This window comes from Vigna radiata, chromosome 7, assembly GCF_000741045.1.
Source record: "Vigna radiata var. radiata cultivar VC1973A chromosome 7, Vradiata_ver6, whole genome shotgun sequence".
NCBI lineage: Eukaryota > Viridiplantae > Streptophyta > Magnoliopsida > Fabales > Fabaceae > Vigna > Vigna radiata.
In genome coordinates, this window is record NC_028357.1 from 51,986,429 (window position 1) to 52,009,937 (window position 23,509).

Here is a 23,509-nt window from a genome sequence, read left to right on the forward strand (position 1 = left end):
TCTTATGTATAATTTTTGTAAGAGAATGTCATTGCATCTCTAGTTATTTAAACTTTTGGCTAAAGTGGCACTTCTGGTTCATGTTATTTTATTTATGAATAATGATATTTACAACATTTTTTTTACAACATTTGAATTGTGGAATAATTTTTGATCAATCACAGATTGATACGTAATCAATGTTCAAATGTTGTCAAAAAAATATTGTTTAAATATCATTATCTTTATTTTATCACTTATTATATAATTCGACATTCTCTGTTATCTTCCTATATTGATGTAACTATACATTTCATAATCTAAAACTAATTAATGAGGATGTAAAAAGTAGTATTCTTAATTTTTCTTTTATAGTTATATTTGTGTATAGCCTAAGGGAAATATCAGCTTTCATTTCTTCTAATTTTTCTCCATTGATAAATATACTAAAACAAATTTATTTGAAGGAGTCTGACTCCAAATCTTAAATTTAAAATTTAGAACCTTTTATAAGAATTTGAGATTTAAAAATAAAAAAACTTAATTATGTAATTAAATTAATTTTTAAGTTGAAATACAAATAAAAGAAATTTTAAAAATACTAATCTTAACAGCTCTTATAAGATTCTTATATTAAAATATTCTTATGTACTATTTTTTTTTCTTATAAAAATTTGACGCATGTTAGAAAATTTACATGTCACCTGTTCTACTCAACATAAAGAATACTTTTATTTAAACTTATTTTATCTACATTTTCTCTTTTAGTCGAACCAAAAAAAGTATTGTGTAGTAGTCTTTTAACTAAAGATTCAAATTAAACACCTAAATTTTATAAAAGAAAAATCTCTTTTCAAAAGATAATGATATAACATGGCACCTTAAAAGACTTGGATCGTTGGAATTAAACTTAGGTAATCTTAAAAATGATGTAATATAATACATATTTTAAAGGACAATAGTACTTGCAATGCACTGTTTATCCACCAATGGACCATTTTGATTTTTATTTTGCAGTGAGCATCCATTACTGATGTCCACATGCTCTCAATTTCCCAACAAAATCGTGTATCTTTCATTGTCTCTCAACCGCTGAAATGAAATAACTTAATAGAAATCAGGGTGAAAGCTGAAGCTTCTTGCCTAAAGGGGTTGCATTGCAGCAGAGCAATGTTGTCGTCCTTATCGAAATGAACAAAAAGCTAAAGGCTGTGCTCGCAGATCGTAGCTGCAGCAGGTGACAGCTAATTTGTGGGTTTACCCTTCTATACATTATTATATCATGCATCGGAATCACAACCAGGGGCCATAAAAATTCGAGATAGAAACGTTTTCATTTCACTTCTTGCGATAACAAATTAAATTACTCGATAATATAAATTTTCCCATTGAGAAATCCACAAAGTTTCCAAGAAAAAACAAGCAGTGAGTACCATGTCAATGGAAACAAGGACCGTGCATGCCCCAAATGTAACAAGCTACCAGAATGCCTACATAAACAAAGTTAAATAGTAATGAAGTTGCGTAGCCATGAGTGTTACTATTTACTAAAACAGGCGCTATGATAACCGCACCTGCAAAAAGAAACTACTCATAGCTTCTTTTCTCATGCTGCTAAACTGCAGTTACTACTTTTGTTCTTACCAGTCACGACTCACCACCACCATTGCCTTATTCACAAAACTAGCCTCCTAATTAAGACAGACCAATAACAGAAGCTTTACGCGTGCAATGTGACCTCAGCATGGAAGAAGAATCAGAGTTACCATGAAGGAGAAGTACAAGGGGAGGCGGAGGATGAAGAGAGGCCAATGTTGCTACGGGAATCGCTGCATGAAGTGGCCAAGGACCTTGCATCTCTTAGAGAAACGGAACAAGCCTCTGAAGGGAGCTTCTTCATTGGAGTCAAAGGAGGGGTAGATGGAGGTGAGTGGGTGACAGAAGGGGTTGTCTCATCCTCCTCAGAAGAACCACTTCTTTCCAAACGTGAAGGCGAAGTGTCTGGTGTCTCAAATGGGGTATTTGCTCCGCTCCCTTGGCTCTCGTGGTTTTCATAAATGGGGTTGGAAATGTACACAAGGTGTTCCAAGCCGCTGCAAGGTTTATCATCATGACAAAGATTTCCCGTGGTACGAGGAAGTGGGTGTTCGAGATTTGGTTTTGAGGGTGTTATGGATATGAAGGATGGAGATGGGGAAGGGCTTGGATTCGGATTGGATTCACGGGGTTGGATTTGGACTTGAGCAACCTGCTGGAGTTCAGGATAGTGAATCTGCTTTCCTGGCCCAGCTTTGTCTTCTTCGCAAGAAACTGCGGGGAGAAGGATGCTTATTGGAGCTTGGAAGACTCCTTGTGCATAAATGCTGCTGATTGGAGACTGTTGTTGGTGATGTGAGGTTGTCTGAGAAGGTGAAGCACTAGCTCGGGCTGCTGTGGGTTGAGTACTGACATTGGGAACGGTGTTGTTTCTACGGTGGCGCCGGCGGAGTAAGAGAGAACAATAGAGCTCGGCTAACAGCACAAATATAAGGGCTAGGACCACTGCAAGGGTTACCACCATCACCAAGGTTGCACCCATAATAACTTTGGATGTGCTCTTCATCTATTCGGAGTGAAACCGCTCACACAGTTTCTCTATGTGTCTCTTTCTTCGTAGAATGTGGCTTACAAGAGGCACGGTAATATAGGGGGTGGTAGGTAAGAACAAGTCCGTTTTGGCGGGAAAAAGTCCTTGGCCTTAGACAGGAGGCTTAGATGCAACGGATGCGAATCGTTAAAGGAGAATGTCCTAGGGAACACAAAGGCTTTGGTCCTGAACCAGTCTGAATTTCGTGTTTTGACATTCCATATCAGAGCAGTCAATTTGTTAATTTACTGCCATAAGCTTGCACCGTAAAAGTAACAAAACTTAGACATGTGCACTCTTCTTCCTCGATTCGTTAACTTCACTGCTTTCCTCCTTCTGAGTTGCTTCTTAAAATTGGCAGCAGCACATTAAAAGTTGCCTTTTGCATAACTTTAACCACGTGCCACTCAAGCATTAAAGTGTGAGAAATCGCTTTGTATTAAATGTGAGATGTTACAGAATTGAAAAAATAAATAAATTATGCAATAGTTACAAAATAATGTATTTATAAACGTGTAAACAGCATTATCAGAAAAAAAGGGGGCTAGTAAGAGAGGCTCTGAACCAATAGCGTCTGTCTCAACATCTTTTATTCCCCATTAGCCGACCCCAAGAAAGTAGGAAGAAGGTAATTTTTTGTTACAAACACTTCTACCATCATAAAAGACAAAACTTGAATTGATGTTCTGTATAGCCCGTAGCATATGTAAGATGATGGCAGAGTCACTATTGTCAACCAACACAGACGAGATCATGCATGACGATTTATAAAAGCACCACAATGCAATCTTCTGTAATTCCAGGCACAAACATTGTACATATTAAAGCACGATGATCATAAAAGTACCACAATGCAATCTTCTGTAATTTACCCTTTATCATCCTCTTAGAGCTGCAATCCTAGCTGCTAGATCTTCATAGTCAGGTAAATTAGGATGCACATGCCGAGCGTCGTGTGATCTAACTGGCTCAAATGTAGCAGCGCGATTAAATACTTTCTTAACTTCCACTTCTCTCCGTTGTTCACGAGGAAGGGAAAATGATCGTGATGCATGACTAACCAACACTGGTGTCTCATCAGATCCATCGCCGCTTCCACTCTTCTGCAATTCCTTGGTTGAGACATCCATTTGATGTGCATGGTGAATTTTAGAGTTTCTTTTTAATTTTTCTGGCACAAGGACGGATGGTTTTTTGCTATAATGGATCAGCAATTTATCTATTATCCTCTCCTCTTCAGCATTTTGATACCGCTCTTCCTCAAACACAGCTTGCAGACCACGTCTTGAATCATCTCGTCTCCTGCTTCTGCTCCTTGATTTTCTCTGAACTCCAGAGTCTTCATTAGAGGCATCGTAGTAACTTGGCGGTCGTGATCTTGAGTGCCTTCTCCTCGTAGATCTTGGTTTTAGCAGAGGGACTTCTTCAGCATCTTGTCGAAATGATATTTCTTTTTCACGATTCTGTTTGCTCAGTCTCTCGTGTGAATTGCCCTGCCAATCCTGGTCAGAACTATTCAAACCTATTTGAACCCTCTCCGTCACAGTGATATCGAGCTTCTCATGTGCTGAATGATATGTAGAGAGGCCACCACTGTCGGTAATTGAAGATGCTCCACGTGTGATATTCTGCTGCTTAGAATTAGGTTGTTTAACATATGGAGGTGGAATGACATTACTGTAGTAGGACTTCAGTGTAGGTGTTTCATCCCTTCGAACATTTCTCTCGGATTTATCAGTTACAGGTGGGCCAACATGATTAACAGAGAATGGCTCCTTTGCATTACTATTGAAATGTGATCCCGCATGACTGGGAGACTTCCTAGCAGTTGCAGTGTCCTGGTTTTCTCTTAGAGGGGTGGTATTCCCCCAACTATCATCAAGCCTGGAACCACATTCAATTTTTTCCATTGTTTTCTTCTGGGATAAACGATGAATTGGTTTTATCGTACTAACTTGGTTTTCTCTCAGAGGAGTGGTATTCCCCCAACTATTGGGCACTTTGGAACCACCTTCAAATCGTTCCAATGCTTTCTGCTCAGATGGATGTCCAATCGGTTTTAGCATACTGCTCAGGTTTTCTATTGGAGGGGTGGTATTCCCACTACTATAATGCAGCTTGGAACCACCTTCAAGTTGTTCCACTTTTTTCTTCTGAGATTGGTGTCCAGTCAGCTTTAGCATACCAACCTGGTTTTCTCTGGGAGGGGTGATATGCCCCCTACTATTATGCAGCTTGGAACCACCTTCAAGTTGTTCCACATTTTTCTTCTGAGATTGTTGTCCAGTCAGCTTTAGCATACCAACCTGGTTTTCTCTGGGAGGGGTGATATGCACCCTACTATTATGCAGCTTAGAACCACCTTCGATTTGTTCCACAGTTTTATACGGAGATGGATGCCCAATCGGTTTTAGCATACTACTCTCCTTCCGATAGCCGCTGTCGCTCTTCTCAACTGTAACCTCATGCCTTCCTGGATCATCACGGCCATCCCTTTTCTGATGAACTTCCTTAACCCCAGGGAGTATGGATTTAGACTGAAGATTATGTTCATGTCTGTTTAAGGCTACAGCTTCCTTGTCATGCTGAAATCTCCATCCATCATCGGCAAGATCACGATTTTCCTCTAACAAAACATCATTCCTACCTTCCCTTTGGGTAAGATACTTGCCTTGTGATGGTTTATCATGGTTAGACATACAAGCATTGTGTTCCTGTACATAAAAAAATTAAAAATTTCACATACATTCTAAAAATTTGAAACAAAGTAAGAATTATGTAGGTATTCAATTTTGAAAACGAAATTAGTATAACGTGAAAAGGAAATGCAAAAGACAGCACCTGTTCCACTGCAGAGGATCTCGACATCCGCAGTTTGAAAGCATTGGAGTCCCAGTTTATTGAAAACTCTGATGCAATATCCTGCATCAAGCAGACCTTGTTCTCCAATGTAGAAGACTTGAAATTCAAATTTGCAGCAAACTGATAACTTGGAATTTAGTTAATACAGGAAACATGAGAAGTCATCAATATGTAGTAAAGCTCTAACATAATTGAAAAATCACCTCTTTATTGACATAGCATTCCATGGAATTTCCATATCTCTCCTGAAATATTTGTCTAAGGTCACGTAACTCTGGTAAATCAGAAAATCTTGCAGCACCAAACATCAGAGACGATACAGCCATCCTACATTCCTCAGGGCAACCACTGTAAAAGAAATGGAAGCAATTATGTCATTAAGTCATTCAACTTCTGACTTTGAGGAAAAATAATACAACGACTATCCAACCATAACAATTTTGAGACATTTGTGACAGTTACAGGTGTCCAACCAACCATATTCATCAACTGAAAAATAAACAAACATAACTCCACCCACTTCTACATCTTTTCACCAGTTCATCTCACCAAAAACGCTATTAAAATTGCTTTTATGATCGGGAAAGCGTAACTGAACCTAAACAAAGAAAAAATGCAGGCGCAGAGGCCAGATCAATTTTCAACCACACCAGAACAACTACACACATGTGAACCTGTAGTGGATGCACAATCATTATGGTGAGTCAATAGTATTGGTGGCCATTTTCAGGAATCACTTGCAGCATTGTAGATACAAATCAGGAAACCTTTTCCTTTAAAATGGTGCAATTTCTACAACTGGGATTCTTGATCAAACAACGAGAGAAAAACTAATGACGAATGATGATATCAGATGAAAAGACACCGCTACCAACTCACTCATAATCCTTATCTCCAGAGAAGCAGGGTATTTTATTTGGTCGAATGTGCTTGTATCCGTTACGCAATGCATATCCATACGATACATTTAGTTACTTATTGTTTAAAAAAAAAAAAAAAAAACTATAGGCTGCTTGAGTATGAGTTTAATCAAACTAGGTGCAGCCATGATATAAAGATATAAAACTAGATATATGTTATAAGCCCCAGCGTAGATTGACATTTTTTAAAAACTAAATTGAGCAATTTTTTGTCTCCTAAAATTTCCATTCTTTTCTTCATCAATCAAACTCACAATATGACAACAGTGAGATGTGAGATATTTTATACGAGTTTGAAATAAATGATTTTATCACAATCTACATCGATTTTATATTCGTCGTTCATATTATTTTAGAATTATAGTAACGTATCCATACTTTTTATTTATTTATTAGTTCTAAAGTTTGCTGTATTTCGTGCATCATTTATACCCATCCTGGGGCCGAAATTCACATTAACTTTGTCATAACCAAAGCAATTAGTCATAATTCCGAGTTGAAATGAGAATTAAAATGAAAAATAAAAGAATAAATAGAGGAGATATCAAGAAGTTTAAAACAAGCGAACAAACTAATAATACCTCAGCTTCTGCATCGCTGGGAGGTGCTTCAACACAAACTCACAGCATTGCTCAACGAAACCATAGCAAGAGGACAGTGTTAACTCAACCACGAGTCCTTCCGCCTGTTTAAACATCTCGCAACAAGACAAAACTTAATTGAAAACGAGTTCATCAAAGAGACAAGGTAATTGTTCACACATTAAAAACTCTACTGCAATCCATCACTCGATGAAAACTAGCATCCTCAATAATCTAACGCCACAGAATCCAGAAACTGCACAAAACAAAAACAAACACCAAGAAGAAAATCGATTACCCTTCCGTAGGCATTAATATCGAGACCGTTGAATAATAGATCAGCAATATCCTTCTTCAGAAACTTCTCTGTCGCTCTTCTCTTCCTCCGTATCACATCAATCCGACTCTTCGTCAATTTGATCAACGATTTGCTGAGAACAAAAAAAGCAGGAGAAAATAAAATCAAGTGTATCGTAATGAGAACCATAAACGCACTCTTAATTCTCTCCACCTTTCATGAAATAGTAACAACAATAAACAAAAACAAAGCACATAGGAAGAACCATTTCGCCGTGAAGCCTCTCCCAAGTATTCCGTCCAACATGTTGGAAGTCCTCCGTAGTGCGACTCCGTTCGCTGTGGAAGTTCAGAACTCGAGATTCGCCACTGCTGAAACCTTCATTGCAGAGTAACAACACACTGGTTGCAGTGAAAGAAGAGGAAGAAGAGAGAGAAAATATATATGAATAAATGCATACTAATAAATGAAAACGAATAGTGGAATAAATGGAATTTAAGAAAACGATAGTATTTCTGAAGGCGCTTCTGCTACGACGATAATGACCTTTGGCTGTTTCAATAAAGACGATGGTTAATGCGAACGTTGGAAGGGTATTTTCGGTAGTTAGAGGAGTTTTGTTCGGCTGCAGAAAGAAATTTAAAAGTACAATGAAATTGAGTGGTTTGGCCACTGAATTTGGTGACACTGGAAAAGAATTCAACGGTGAAGATCTAAAGTGACTTGCTGAGCTGGAATACACATTACGATAAAGAAATAGAACGGGCTAAGGATTAAGAGCCGTTGCGTCACTCATTGGCTTCTTAGTATTAAAAAGAAATTACAATATAATAGATGAAAATGAGGAGGAGATAAAAAAAAAGTAAAATAATTAGAAAAAGGTATAATATGACAGAATAGAGAAAGAAAATTTATTTCCATTAATGATAAAAAAGTATATAACTACTTCATAAAAGTAAGATAAAAGAGAATAACTAAAATATTTATATATTAAAAATTAAATATAAAAACAAATTCCTAATTACAAATTATTCTTTGTTGACAGGTTAGTTATGCTTATTATCGTATATGTGATACACTACAACTTAATCGTTATTAGCTTAATAAAAGGATAATATATGCGTTTTGCTAACAATAGAAAAGAAAAAACCATATATAAGATGCTAAATAAGTGGTGATTCTCTATTTAAAATAAACTTGTCTTAAAAGGACACCGGTGAAAACAAATTCCATTCATCTATTACTCACTTGACATTATAAATTAAAATTTAGTTTAATTAAATGAAATAAAAATTACATTATATAATTATTTATTGTAGCTGAAAGAGTGATGGTAATAGTAAATTGATATTGTAAAAAAGTTTAAAGCCTTCTTTCTCTCTCTTTTTTTAATTCACTTATATATTCACATCAAAGTTTACAATCATGACATTCCCTGGTATCATTAGATTCAGATTCAAAAAATAATACATGAAGTTTCTCAAAGTAACAAACAGATACTTGCATTGCTTCAAATATTATAAATTGTTTTATTTCTCAACTTCATATATTTATTCTTTCTATAGTAGTTCTTAATTTTTAGTTATAATTATTGTCAAAATATATTATAATTATTGTCGAAATCACAATATATTGACATAGATGAAATTGGTTTAATCTCTATTATACTTAATCATTAGTAAGTTTAGTTAACATCATTATACTTTTTTCTCGTATAAAATAAAAATTTACTATATTCAATGTAATTAATTGAACTTCATAAATATCTTATAAATCTTACCGTTACGTTTGAATGTTTCTAATTAGAACATTAAATGTACCTACTAATATAAAGTTTAAAAAAATTCATCAAATATAATAAATTTCCAATTGTTTATCCTCTGTTCTTATTTAATTTATTAATCATATTGAAAGGATATACAGGATTAATGAATCCAAATAGTAAGGCCCACATGAAAAAAATTGATGTATAGAAATGGAGACTCTACCTTCTATTTTTGGACAATAATGAAACAATTTAACATATAAAACAGGAGATTAAAGCTGGTTTTTCGAAATAGAAGCTAACGGAGAGATTTTATGTTAAGACTTTTTGCTAAAACAAATGAGAACTGTACAAGTATCTCATGTATATACAAATATATAATTCTTTGTTGAAAAAAACAAAAACTACCCACAGAAAATATTAAAACCAATTTTAAATGTTTCCTAATTTACATTAAATTATAGTTATACCACTATATCACAACATTTAGTTAACTATAAAGCGAACAATCACAAAGTCACAATAACATTAATATCACCGAAGAATAAGGTTACAACTTGAAATCTCATTAAAACTCACAATTGCATCAAATGCCCCTTGCGAAGGGAAAAGAAAAAAAAAATGAATAATAAAAACGTACCAAACAAAATTGATGAGAAAATTTAATTTCCTTAAAACATGTTTGAAGGGGCAAACTTGAGTTCATTAACTGAGACATAGAGGGCAATTTGTTTATTTTATTTAAGAGAGGTGTTTAACACTTGTAAACAAAAATGTTAAAATAATAAGTTTATCTTAATTTATTATTTTATTTTAAAAATATTTATGTTAAACCAAAAATTTATCCTTCTTTTTTTTTGTCAAAAAATAGAAAAAGGAACAAATGCAAAATCACATGAATATGTACGTGCTTAATCAAATGATACCAGGAGTTAATTATCGCAAAATATCTCCTTTAATAATTTTTATCACTATTAAATTCTATCGACCCACATATTTAACCAAGTGAGATATTACAGTTAAAATAACGTAGAATAAATTTTAACTTATCCATATAAAAAAAATACATTATCCTTCTTCCATTTCTGATCCACCCAAGGTAGGATGTTACTTTAGGAATAGACATGTTGGCAGCACAGACCGTTGAAGATGGTCCCACAGGTATGACATTTGACGACAAACCAGTGGTTAAATACGACATATTCTCTCCAAGTTTTCTATTTCACGCCCTTATGTTCTTGCCCAAGAATTTGGTTGAAGATAACATCTACACGAAATGCAGCCACTGCCTTTCTAGACATAGGGTTTCAATCTATGAAATTGCAAGAGTGGAAAAGGAAAGATGCATTCCATAAAATTCTTACAAATCAATATTTACTTTAAACCACAGAAAAACTGTTTTATGATATTTCCAATTCTTTGAAAACGAATAAGCCAAACAAACACATTTTCAATATTCTCATTTCCTCTAAAAACAAAGTTAGGATACATAACAGATGTATTCTCTAAAGTCTTGAAAATATGAAACAGAAAACAAATTCCAGAAAACAAAGTCATTACCTTTTACCCGTAATCCTTCTGAGTACTTGTTTGTTAGGCAGGAGCCAAGCGCTTCCATCACTGCTCAAGATGTACAAAAGAGATCATTATTATTCATAAATTCAATTAACTGTATCTAAACCAGCGTGACGATACAGAACATCAAAACACAGAAATGATATAGAAACAAATATTTTAAACTCAATAAGAAAAATTTAACACTATAATTCAATTACATGTTAATATTATTGCATGTGGTATAAGTTCGTTGACATTTATCATAACTGCACTGTAAGTATATCCAGTGATTTCTAATTAATTGACAATGTAACAGGGTGCATAAAAATCAAACTCTCAAATCGGATGGCACGACGAAAGACAAAGAGGACGTCCTCCGAGTGACCAAAACCTCCTTCGAGATTGAAGAACTTTAGTCGAGGTAAAAGTCCGTCTTTATTCCCATACCCTTTTGCAGGGGAAATCACCCCCTTGGTCCAAACAGGTTGTTGCAAAGAACCCATCATTACACTCTCTTTTAAAAAATCTTTGTCTTCTGAGCTTAGACCCCCTCCTCCCTACATGGTACGATAAATTACTATGTAAGATGACTAAACAGCATGCTACAGAAGTTGCTATGGGAAAAGAATGGAAATAATACATCAAAACAAGACACGATATTGTTTTCTTCAAAGTAGATACTATAGTTTTGAACACAAAGCTGAAACCAAAATCAACCACCCGACCAATCAATCGATGTATAGTGACGTTGGATAACCACAGTAAACAAAAGAAGGTCCTAAACATTATCGTGAGGGTCGGAAAGGAACAAAAGCAGTGCCGCACACGGGCAATAGTTAAACGGCGGTAAAAAAGTTCAGCGATTGGATATAGAATCGGATAAAAGGGAATCAGAGAAAGCAACTTATGGCGACGAACAGAATCATGAGAGGAGTTTGTGAAAATACACAAGAGATGAACCGAACCGAATCAAACCAAATCGGACCGGATCGAACCGCACTGTACCATACTGAACCGGACCAAATTGAACCAAACCGGACCAGACCGCATTGAACTACACTGAACCGAATCGAACCGAACCGAATCGAACCGAACCGAATCAAACCGGACCGAACCGAACCGAATCGTACCGAACCGAAATGAATCGAACCGAATTAGACCAAACCGAACCGGACCGGACCAGACCAAACCGAATCGAATCGGGCCGGACCGGAATGGACCACACTGAACCACACCAACCGAACCGGACCGAACCGAACTGAACCCAACTAGACCAAACCAAACCAGACCGAACCGAACTGAACCGAATTGAATCAATCACACTGGACCGAACCAGACCGGACCAAACCGCACCGAACCGGACCGGACCGGACAAAACCAAACCGAACTGACTCGACACGAACCAAACTATACCAATAAGAGTCGAGTGAAACCTAATCAAACCGAACCGAACCACAACACCCCACATCGCACCAAACCAAACCAAACACACAATAATAAACTAAATCGAAGCAAATGAACTAAATAGAACATAAGTGAACCGAGTTGGGCCAAGTTGATCCAAACTGAGCCGAGACAAGCAGAGTTGAACCGAGCCAAACTTAGCCGAGCCGAGTCAAGACGAGTCGAGTTGAATCAATCTAAGCCAATTTGAGTTAGGATGAGCAAAACTAAACTAATCAAAACCAAGTCGTATCGAATTAAGTCAAGTTGAACTAAATCAAATGTAACGAATTCAATCGAATCAATCTTTATTTAGTCAAGTTGAATCAAACCAAACCAAACCATATTGAACTTATTCGAGCCAAACCAAAACTAATTATACCGAATCGAAATAAACCAAAAGAACCAAATCGGAACGAACGAAACTCAAACTAAACTAGAAGCTTACTCGAAAAAATCCATAATTATATAAACAAAGAAATGTTTTGGATTGCTTATGCTTTAAGTAGATTATATTCATAGCCTGAAATATACCTTTATATTATACCCATAATTGATTCAGAGCCATAAATAATTAAGACATTCTTTTATTATAATAATAACAATAATAGTAAATAATTAAAATAAATAAATAAAATAATCTTTTAATTTTTATATTTCTTTTTCCAACAAACAATTTTTTTTTATCTTTAACAAAACCGCAGACTCAGTTTTGAAGGAAAATGTTCAAAGCATATTCGTAGCCAGCTCTGCAACATGCTCTGCTTAGTTCTCTCTGTATTCTTTAGAGAAATACCCAGTCAATCAAGAATGCTGGCATGTTCTAGAAAAGCCAAGATTTCTATAACATGTTCTTTTTTCTCTATCCTTGACTTCTATTGTAGACAAAAGGATTCAATTTAAATTCTGATTTTCAATCGATAATCTCAAATGCTTTTCTTTTTTAAACATTTGCAAACCAAATATAAATTATGCCATTTGCATTCCATAATTTTATATGCAAGAATTCTTTGATCTGAGAACCACCCAGTCGACTAACATTTAGGTTAACTTGGCATTCATATTCACATTTTTTGCTAAGTGTTTGCAATTTGTTCAACTTTGAAGAAAGAAACAAACAAGAAAGTAAAAATCAATGCACCATAACTGACAAGAATCATAGACTAAAAGAATCTCAAAACTTTCAATTTTATATATAAACAATGAATATTATTTCATCTTGAATCATTGATTGTCTGATGAAAGATTGCTAGCTTCTATAATTATCATTTTCAAAGTCATTCATAGTGATTGATTCCCAATTGATTGAGATTGTAAATGTTATTACATTTGCAGTCAATCCAAATTAAATTCTGCTTTAAAAACACAAATGAGTGATAAAATTTCCTTCCGAATGAAGAACTTACAAGACCATTTTTGAGCAAGTTGTCGATGGTGTGATAGGAACATCGTCTCTCTACTGCCGCAGTCATTACCTACTTGTTTGTGGTCCAAATGTCTTGGATCTTTTACCAGTCTAATCCCACGATGTCCAAGAAGGGGAAGAAGAATAAATCCCACGGCTTCAACTGCCCATGACCCAAAACAAACTCCACCTGAAAAATAAATCCTAAACCAGCTCCATTGACGAACATGCCGACGCCGCCACTACTACAGCCCACCAACGACGATGAGAAGGACGACAGCAGCGGAACGCTGAGAACTCTGAAAAACTGTGTGGAACCTGTTAATTCGGCAATGAAAGCTGAAATGAAAACGATAAGACGAAAATGGGAGAAGGAAAAACTGAAAATGAAATGGGAGCAAGAAAGTGAAAAGATTAATTAGACGTTTTTCTTTTTCTTTTTTAAACCATCTTAGTAGTACATAATACATGTTTATTTTATTTCCTTAAAATTTATGATAACAAAATACTTTTAGATATATAAATGGCATTATGATTAACATTTAATAATAAATAAATGTATTTCAACGTATTGTGAAAAAAGTTATATGTAAATATATAAATTATATTTATGATAAAAATTTAATTACATTGTGATACAAATTTACTTTTAATACTAAATAATTGTTCTTTAAAATATTAAAAATTCAATTTAGACATAAAATGAAAAAAAAAAAGAAGATCGAAGAGAGTTTAATAAAAATGCATAAATAGAAAACTTGTATTGAACTTTTTTGTGAAAAACACTTCCTAAAATAGATAATGTTTTGGAAAGAAAGAAACATTTGAGCTTCATTTATCACTTAACATGTTAATTCATAAGTTATGAATATTCATTCTTCTTTTTTCTTTTTGCACCTTTCGCATTCACAATCGCACTATTACTTTTTTTTAACGGATGTAGTTATTAGGGACGATTCTAAATTTCGTCGGGATTATGGTAAGATTGGATGAATTATTTAAGCTTTAAAATATTAGAAAAGTTATACAAAAAACTTTGCAAATTAATTTAAAAGTATGTTAAGTTATTAAAAACTAATTTTCTTTCTTTCTTTATTATTATAATAGAAGGCCTAACGAAGAAATTCATTTAAAGATATCTTTAGTCTATTTCCAATATAGTTAAAATAATATAATTAGGTGTGGAGTAGAGAAATAACCAAGGCAAAAGGAAGTAAATAACGTTATAAAGGATGAAAACGACCTTCCACAATAAAACAACAGTAAGAAATGAAAAACTAACGCAGTATCAAGTTTTTATATATATATATATATATATATATATATATATATATATATATATATATATATATAAATCTATGTCTATTTTTTTCTATATATATATAAATCTGTTTTTGATGTAGGTCCCGGAATGGAACTCAAACCGAACAGTTTCTCTTCACGTCCTAACGGGTGCGACCTGCACGTTAGCACTCTGAAACTCAAGTCAGTAAGATCACAATAATATTCAGAGTGAAAAGTAATTAGATCCAAAAGTCCCCTACCTGACGAATCCTTTCTATATTTATAAGTCACAGATGTAACCCTAAAGTGCGGTTTATCCGCAGCTTATAATCCCGAATATTTTGCCCACTAAGCGTAACTACTTTACCTGCATCCGAGATTATCGCCCTTGGATCTTTGCTCTTCTCTTGTAGGTTAATCTTCAATCTTCTATCCGATCTATCCTCTACCTCTCCCACCTATGTCACTAGCCGATCTTCCTTCTTATTTAACCGATCTTCATACACTACAAAATCTGTCTATCTTTTATTTTATTTGATGTAAAACTTTGTTTGTAATCCATCTTTATTATATAATATGATGTTTGGTTGCTGCATATTAAACCCTCTGTTGTAGATGAATGGCCTTTCATCCGTGTAGCAATATAATATGAAATTATATCTTTATCCTTCAATTGAAATCGATAGATACACATGAGAAAGAATATAAAAAAGGGGTGTGATTATAAAATCGGCAGGTAACAGTATATTTTTGCTTTAATCTAAAGCGAAACCTTATTAACTGCTTCACGTTGACTCGTTGGGAATGCACTAATTACTATTTTATTTCATAGTCTACACGTCGTAGTTCCATTCTTACTACGAGTTTTTGTTCTGGTCGTCACCACTGACTTCACTTTGCACTTTCTGTTTTATTTTAAATATGTCAACACAAAAACAAGACTGGATTTGTTTTTACCACTGTTTATTAACTTGCAATCACTTCAAAGAAATGTGGCCACGTTCTTATGAATGCCAATGTAATCAATTATTGGTGGTTATGTCATATTTTTTGAGCAGAAAGCTGGAAATTAGTTTAATCAGCTAAACACCTTTCTGGGTATAAGCCATAAAACAAAATACTTAAAGTGATTTACATCAAACAAAAAGAAAATATACTTTGATACACTTAATTATTATACATTCATATGACATCATTCTTTTTTACTTTTTATTTCCTCTTTTCTCAAAAAATTACAAAAGTTTGTTGTTTTAAAACTATTTTACTCTTATTAAAATGTGTCAAATGAATCAAAATGTGTGTTATACTATTTTTAAAACTATTTTCAATTTATAATTATATAAATTAATGTAAATCTTATCATATAAACTATAGGATTGAATTGGAATATTTAAGATGAATATTTTTTGCGGCTAGACTTTAATTGTTTATCACTACTATTTAAATTCAAGCGTTATATAAGATAAATATTATTTATAAATAAAAACATATAACAAATAAACATTTTTGAATGTGCAAAATGTTTTATAATTAAAAATGATAGTAGATAAACATCTTTAAAAGTATGATCGTATTTTGGATTTATGATAAATAATTTTAAATCATTATTTTAAAACTAATAGATTAAAGTTAGATAAAAATGGAATGTGGAGAAATTATTTTGCTATAACTGCAAAACGAAGGTGTGATAGACATCCAAAAGAGAGAATAAAGTACTTAGAATGTTAACGGAGCAAGTGAGAATCTTATATATCTTCCGAATTGTACATTTGAATCTTATACATATTACTTGTTCTAACTTTGTAATATTTGATAAGTAAAAAAAAGTATCAAGTCATATTAGAAGTGAACTTTAAATTTAATTAAATTTTACAAAATTAGTTTATAAGGTGAGTTTGCACCCACTTATATATTATGAATTGGTCTTATCTTTAATCGATGTGAGACTTCAAATATTTGATAATGAGTTTCCATGTTTAGGTTTTAAAACAGAAACCATATTTTTTGTTTGGTGTAGTACGATCGCACTATTGTTGTGATGGATGGAGTGATTAGTGGATGACCCGAAGCTTGGTCTATAGTCCTAAACTTAGTGTCTCTCCATTTGGTTGCAATAATATATGTACAAGAGTGGGTAGAGAAGGACAAAAATAGAAAAAAAGTAGAGGCAACTCAAATGTGGTAGTTAAGAAGGTATGGGATAAAAGATGAAAGATGAAAAATGAAAATGTTTGAAAAGGACAAAGAAGGACAATGGTAGAGATAAAGAACATTGAAAGGGAATTAGTTAAGAATATGTAAATGCCACATTCAAGAATAGTAAATGAAAGAGACACATTTGAAAACTTGAAAGTGATGAGAGGCCAAATAATGGAGTATATATATATATTAGAAAAATGTGAAATAAAAAATAAAATAAAATAAAGGGTTTCTTCAACTTTGCACTTAACAAACATGACTTTGGTTTAGTGCCTAGAGAGAAGCTATCTTAGGCCAATTTGACTCTTCGAGACACAGTGATGGATACATTGTAACCAGGAAAATGAGTACTTATAATTTAGGGTTATAAAATAAACAGAAATCAAATCTTCAATGGTCAGAAAAGTCTATCAAAGAGATCCCAAAGTCATGCATTGCATGATTAATGACGAATGCTAAAAAACTGATAAAATTAAAAATACAAGTTTTCGTGAAGAATAATAAAATATTGATAAAACTAACCTTGGTTTATGTGAACAAGTTAAATATTATTTTGTCTTGATGAAATATCTTATTAGTGGGTTTTGTAAATAAACTGATAGGCAAATTAAAAATTGTTACTATTTAAACTGGCATCTTAATCTTTGATTATTCTTTAAACTTGATTGTACTATGTGAATAGGTTAGTAAGGGGAGTGTTTAACCAATATAAATATGTTTGACATACTTACTTTAAATTTTCTTATTTCAAAATTTATAAATTTTGAAGTATATTACTTAATTTCTAATCATTATTTTAATTTTAAATTTTTACCAAGGTCAATTGATATTAATTTTAAACCTAGTCAATATCAATTTTGAAATAGATATATGTTTGAAGGAGATCCGATATCTCATTTTACGAAATAATTACAAAAATATTATCACACAATTTTAACGTTGAATTTTTTTGACTTTAATGTGTAACTTATGTGTTAAAAAGCTTATTTTACACTAGTATTATCCACTAGTTTACAAATACTTGTATTCTTATGAGAGAGGAACTTTTCAGATAATTTTTTCAAAAATATACTTAATATAATTTGTTCAGCATAATTAAAATATGTTATATATGTTTAATATAATTTCAAAAACATAATCTAAATTTGAAAATTTTATCATAATGAAGTACTAATATATTAAATATTAAAAAAACAAAGTAAAATGTGATTTTTATAGTTAAAAAAATCATTACAATTAAATAACAAATATCTGAAATATTTTTTTAATAACAATATAATAAAAATTCATCAACAGAGCTATAACTAAGTGCAAAAGACAAAAACACACCCATATTAAAAAATATGGACAAGATTAATTGGGTGTTCGACTGACTTAACCAAGTGAATTGAGGTTAATCCGAGCGGAATGCATTTTTTTTTTCAATTAAACATCAATCTAATTCGTTTATTCACTAAATCATGATTGAAATGGATTCATCCGAGTTTAATAACTATCAATATAGCAATTAGTTTTATCTTGTATATTTTTACAATCCGAATAAATTTATTTTTCATTGAGTGATAGGTATTATTGTCATAAAAGAGAAGCCAATGAATAACATAATTAGTCGAATTTTGTACGAAAATATATAGGTAATATGTATATAATGTTTTAACTATATAAATTCATAAAGTTTTTTTCTTTAGCACGTGAAACTGATTATTTGACACCGTTATCATTCTGTAAGTAAATTTTAATTAGAAATTTTAAAAGGCATATATAACTATAAATATTTAGTGTAAACTTTAATATGTATTAATTTGTTTTATATTAAAGAAAAAGTTTTGTGGTGGACCCCTTAAAAGTAAAACCTAGCTCCGTCCCTGTATGTGATATAGATATGGACAATTAAACACAAAATTAGAAATTAAAATATAAGGCAAATGGCGTGTTTAAGAGATCGAAATCACTAATGGGGTCATTAAGACGTTCTACGTAATAAAGTGCAACATCCCGTACATAAATAGTAGGTCATTTTCTAACTTTTTGTGAATAATTGGATGATATAAATCAATACAAGGGTGTTTTCAAATTGCAAAATTATAATAAAAAATTGAATTCTTTATATTATAATAAGTTAAGAGTACGACTGTAGGATTTTAGTGAGTGTTTGTGCTTAATAAGACCAAAATTTTGTCCACTCCCAATATGTGTTTGTGTATTTGGTTTTATTGGGAGATCAAAGTAGGTTTCTCATTAGCTTTTATTATCACGGACATGTAAACACTTACAAAAACCAAACTCCTTTTAGCACTCATCACCAGTCACCAATTCAAATATATATATATATATATATATATATATATATATATATATATATATATATATATATATATATATATATATATATATACATGTATCTATACTTCCAATCCACCGCAATACAGAAATCCCTTTAACTTGCTGTCTCTTTTTCTTTCTGTTCATGTCCTTGCTTCCTGCTTTCTCTCCATTCAACAAAACCAAACTTCAAACTCAGTTAGTCTATTGAACCAAATCAGACCCTCACAAAACCATATGCTCATCAAAACCACACTCTATCTCATCTATTCACTTCATATGACTGACTTTCAACTTCACACAAAGTATTATAACATGGTTTTGTTTGACTCAACAGTCTGATTATCAAGACATTTTAGGTGTCTGCGACCACATTGTGATCACAACTGTGACTGCATTAATATATCCACAACCTTTTTTTTTTTCACAATATCAAGGTGAGTTTGTGCAGCCCTTGAAGTTATAAGGCTTTTATGGTTTTGATGGAGTACTTGAAGGAGGTGGAAGGAAAAAGGGTCCATGATTATGTTGAGGTAAAGATGGGTAAAATGAGAAGAGTAGTAGGTGTGGTAGGAGCAGTGATAGTGGGTGCTGGACCCTCAGGGCTTGCTGCAGCAGCATGTCTTAAACAGAAAGGCATTCCAAGCCTAATCCTTGAAAGGGCTGATTGCATAGCTTCAATGTGGGAGTTCAAGACTTATGACCGCCTATGCCTTCATCTCCCTAAGCAATTCTGCCAACTCCCTCTAATGCCATTCCCCCAACACCTTCCCTCTTATCCAACAAAGCAACAATTCTTGGCCTACTTGAAGGCCTATGCCAACCATTTTCACATCAAACCAACTTTTAGCAGAACAGTGGTCAGTGCCAATTATGATCACAGATGTGGCTGTTGGAGGGTGAAGACTCAAGACTTCAAAAAGGAGGAGACAGAATATGTTTGTGACTGGCTCATAGTAGCTACTGGAGAGAATGCTGAAGAGTTTGTGCCACAAATCCAAGGAATGGGTGAGTTTGAAGGGCCTATCTTACACACTAGCTCATATAAAAGTGGCAGTATTTTCTGTGGTAAGAAGGTTTTAGTAGTTGGATGTGGAAATTCTGGGATGGAAGTTTGCTTAGATCTCTGCAACCACAATGCTCTCCCGTCCCTTGTGGTTAGAGACACGGTTAGTAAATTTCACACTTATCATCTAATAACATCCTCAACATCTTCATATATATGCTTCCATCACTACTACTACCTCTAGTTAAAATATCTTTCTATACACTGTTAACTACAAACTACAAAGAAATTATGACATATAATATTATAGTTAAAACATCTATCATAAAAGTAAACCCTCAAAATTTATAATCGAAGAACTCTCTACACTCCTGTTCTTACTGTGTTTGTACATGCATAAGAAAGCGTATTGGGTATTGCTATTACAGTAAAATACTGATCCTCTTTAAATTCACCTTAACCATGTGTTCCTATTGGAATTGATGTAAAACAGTGACATGAACAGAGTCTGGTAATATATTACGTGCATAAAGGAGTTAAATATGACATGAACAGAAGTAAGACCACGCCTAAAGTTTTATATTTGAAGTATGCGTTATGCTTGAAAGTAGTCTGATGAGTTATTGTTAGGGTAAAATACAAGCCCCAGATGTCATTTTCATTACTAGAGAACTAGTATGGCAGAAACTGTATCTTTGCCAAACTAATTATTTATTTTTAAAAACATGAGTGTTGATTCTAAATAAAGACAAGTTTCGAAAAAGGAATTTATCATGGTCCTGAATAGTTTATTGGAATCCTCTCGCATGCGCGAACGTGGTCAGCAACCCAAAATCTTTAATTGATAGTATGTTGTTTTCTGTCATGGAACCATTTTCAGTGGTGAAGAGAATCTCCGGAAGCATGAAAAGATGATGGTCACTACTGTGGTGTCTCTAATTTTCCTAAAATGTTTCTTAAGCAACTTTTAAGATTTCAAACGTCATATTTTGTTTTCACCACAGGTGCATATCTTACCTCAGCAAATGTTCGGGAAATCAACTTTTGGTTTGTCTATGTGCTTGCTTAAGTGGTTCCCTGTACGCCTCGTTGATAAATTTTTACTTCTAATGTCACATCTCATTCTTGGGGACACAGCTCAATTTGGACTTCATCGTCCCAAAATTGGCCCTCTCGAGCTCAAGAACTTGTACGGCAAGACCCCAGTTTTGGATGTTGGCACACTTGCTCACATAAAAAGCGGAAAAATTAAGGCTAGATAATCTTCTCTATCCCAATCAAATCCATATTATTTTAACGTATTCTGATTCTTGTCATAGTCAACCAAATTTGCCCTTTTTAAAAATTTTGTTTCTCTTTCATTGATTCTCACGATACATAGTCTGATATGTATAGGTTTGCCGCGGGATTAAACAACTAGCACAACACAAGGTGGAGTTTGTGGATGGAAAAACAGAGAATTTCGATGCAATCATTATGGCGACTGGTTACAAGAGCAATGTACCCACTTGGTTGAAGGTGCTTCCTTCAACACTTGCTAACTTAATTTTGGCTTTTTGACAGATTTCTTTAGTTTTGGCACTTAGAAAATTGAATTTTGATTGATGGATTTTCACATAGAATAATGGTTGTTTGAGGTAGTGATTGAGATTTTGAAATGTTTGCTGTGAGCAGGGGAGTGAGATGTTTTGTGAGAAGGATGGATTGCCTCGGAAAGCTTTCCCAAATGGATGGAAAGGTGAAAATGGACTGTATGCGGTGGGTTTCAGTAATCGTGGTCTTCTTGGTGCATCTATTGATGCAAAGAGGATTGCAGAAGATATTGAACATTGCTGGAAAGCTGCTAAGACCACGTAAGTGTGGTGTACGAGTTGATGCACTTCAGGCTATACAACAAAGCAAAATCTTGTGTTCTTGGATGCACCATCCAGAATTCCCCTTTCAAGAGAAAATCAGTAGGATTTTTGTATAGTAATAAGAGATTCCGATAATATGCACCAGTTTATAGATTCTAACCTAGTTGCAGTAATTGTTTACAAGAGATATAATTAAGGAAGTTTTAAAGTATAATCAATCCATTTACGGAGGGTATCAATACAAGTTTATGTACACATATATGTAACTTGTGTATATGAATGGATGCAGTTCTTATATTTAATCACTTCAAAAACCCACGTTTTAAACATAAAAGGAAGGTAAAATACCTTTTTTTTTTTGTCCCAGTTTTGGTTACGAATATTCGAAATAGTCCTCATTTTATTTTTCTGTTCAATATTGTCCTAAAAAACGTAATTATGTTCAATTTAGTCATTTTTCTGTTCAATGTAATCCTAAAGAACGTAATTTGTGTTCAATTTAGTCTTTTTTACAAACTCCGTAAATCACAAATAAGGACTAAATTGAACATAAATTACGTTCTTTAGGACTACATTGAACATAAAAAGGACTAAATTAAACATAATTACGTTTTTTAGGACTATATTAAACAGAAAAATAAAATGGAGACTAGTTTGAATATTTGGGACAAAAAAAAGTATTTAACCTAAAAGGAAAGACTAAACCAAGTGTTGAGGGCATCAAAATCAAGAGATTGAGGATGATAAAGTAAATATATTGAAAAAAATTAGGTAAGTACATTAAAAGATAAAATATCAAAGACAAGATTAAAAAAAAAATGATTACTCACAATATCAAAAAAGGAAAATCGAAATAAAGTCAAAATAGGAGTGGAAATTAAAGAATGATCAATAAAAAAATTCAATATTGTCTCGATCCTCAGAATTAGTCAAAAATTAGTGAAATTTATTGATAATTTGGAATTTTTGATAGATTACTAGTTATATAATATCTGTCGATAATCAGTAAAAACTAAATAATATTTTCGTTAGTAATGAGACTATGATCCATTGATTGGTTGAGGGATACATTAATAACGAATTTTTTTTGTCGATGTATTTTAAACAGCTAGTGTACATAGATCTTTATTCTTTACATTCAAATAAAACTTACGAATAATATATACACAATACCAAGTAAAAGGATATGTGATAAATTATTTAACTAATAATATTATATAATAAAAACTTTTATACAATAAAAAGTCCTAGTGTGAAAACTTCTTATATGATAAAAAATAACAGGAAAAACTTATAATAATGAAAATTCCTAACAATGAAACTCCTACTAATGAAAACTCGATATAATGAAAACTAAGATAGTTCTAGTACACTTAGATATATTGTAAATATATATCGTTTCATTA

At 33.1% G+C, this 23,509-nt stretch overlaps 3 protein-coding genes across 3 annotated transcripts; 1 reads left to right on the forward strand and 2 right to left on the reverse strand.

Moving 5' to 3' along the window:
* Nucleotides 1–1,342: 1,342 nt before the first annotated feature.
* On the reverse strand, nucleotides 1,343–2,860 carry LOC106766617 (uncharacterized serine-rich protein C215.13). The gene has a single exon (XM_014651335.2). It carries the CDS (start codon nucleotides 2,579–2,581, stop codon nucleotides 1,742–1,744), a length of 840 nt encoding a protein of 279 aa, XP_014506821.1. The 5' UTR covers nucleotides 2,582–2,860; the 3' UTR covers nucleotides 1,343–1,741.
* A 219-nt stretch (nucleotides 2,861–3,079) lies between these two features.
* On the reverse strand, nucleotides 3,080–7,724 carry LOC106769344. Its single transcript, XM_014654936.2, has 6 exons — nucleotides 7,532–7,724; nucleotides 7,267–7,399; nucleotides 6,969–7,072; nucleotides 5,671–5,815; nucleotides 5,447–5,587; nucleotides 3,080–5,319 (listed from the first exon to the last, which is right to left on the reverse strand). Exons 1-6 carry the CDS (start codon nucleotides 7,570–7,572, stop codon nucleotides 3,484–3,486), a joined length of 2,400 nt encoding a protein of 799 aa, XP_014510422.1. The 5' UTR covers nucleotides 7,573–7,724; the 3' UTR covers nucleotides 3,080–3,483.
* Nucleotides 7,725–19,346: 11,622 nt separating this feature from the next.
* On the forward strand, nucleotides 19,347–22,353 carry LOC106767822 (indole-3-pyruvate monooxygenase YUCCA2-like). Its single transcript, XM_014652775.2, has 4 exons — nucleotides 19,347–20,410; nucleotides 21,252–21,500; nucleotides 21,643–21,765; nucleotides 21,922–22,353. Exons 1-4 carry the CDS (start codon nucleotides 19,715–19,717, stop codon nucleotides 22,102–22,104), a joined length of 1,251 nt encoding a protein of 416 aa, XP_014508261.1. The 5' UTR covers nucleotides 19,347–19,714; the 3' UTR covers nucleotides 22,105–22,353.
* Nucleotides 22,354–23,509: the final 1,156 nt, after the last annotated feature.

Coding starts and splice junctions, on each gene's coding strand:
- LOC106766617 (XM_014651335.2), bottom strand. CDS start 2,581: ATGAAGAGCACATCCAAAGTTATTATGGGTGCAACCTTGGTGATGGTG.
- LOC106769344 (XM_014654936.2), bottom strand. CDS start 7,572: ATGTTGGACGGAATACTTGGGAGAGGCTTCACGGCGAAATG. Junction 7,400..7,531: donor AGAGGCTTCACGGCGAAATG/GTTCTTCCTATG, acceptor TTTTGTTCTCAG/CAAATCGTTGATCAAATTGA. Junction 5,816..6,968: donor CCAGCGATGCAGAAGCTGAG/GTATTATTAGTT, acceptor TTTCTTTTACAG/TGGTTGCCCTGAGGAATGTA.
- LOC106767822 (XM_014652775.2), top strand. CDS start 19,715: ATGGTTTTGATGGAGTACTTGAAGGAGGTGGAAGGAAAAAGGGTCCAT. Junction 21,501..21,642: donor TAAAAAGCGGAAAAATTAAG/GCTAGATAATCT, acceptor TGATATGTATAG/GTTTGCCGCGGGATTAAACA. Junction 21,766..21,921: donor ATGTACCCACTTGGTTGAAG/GTGCTTCCTTCA, acceptor TGCTGTGAGCAG/GGGAGTGAGATGTTTTGTGA.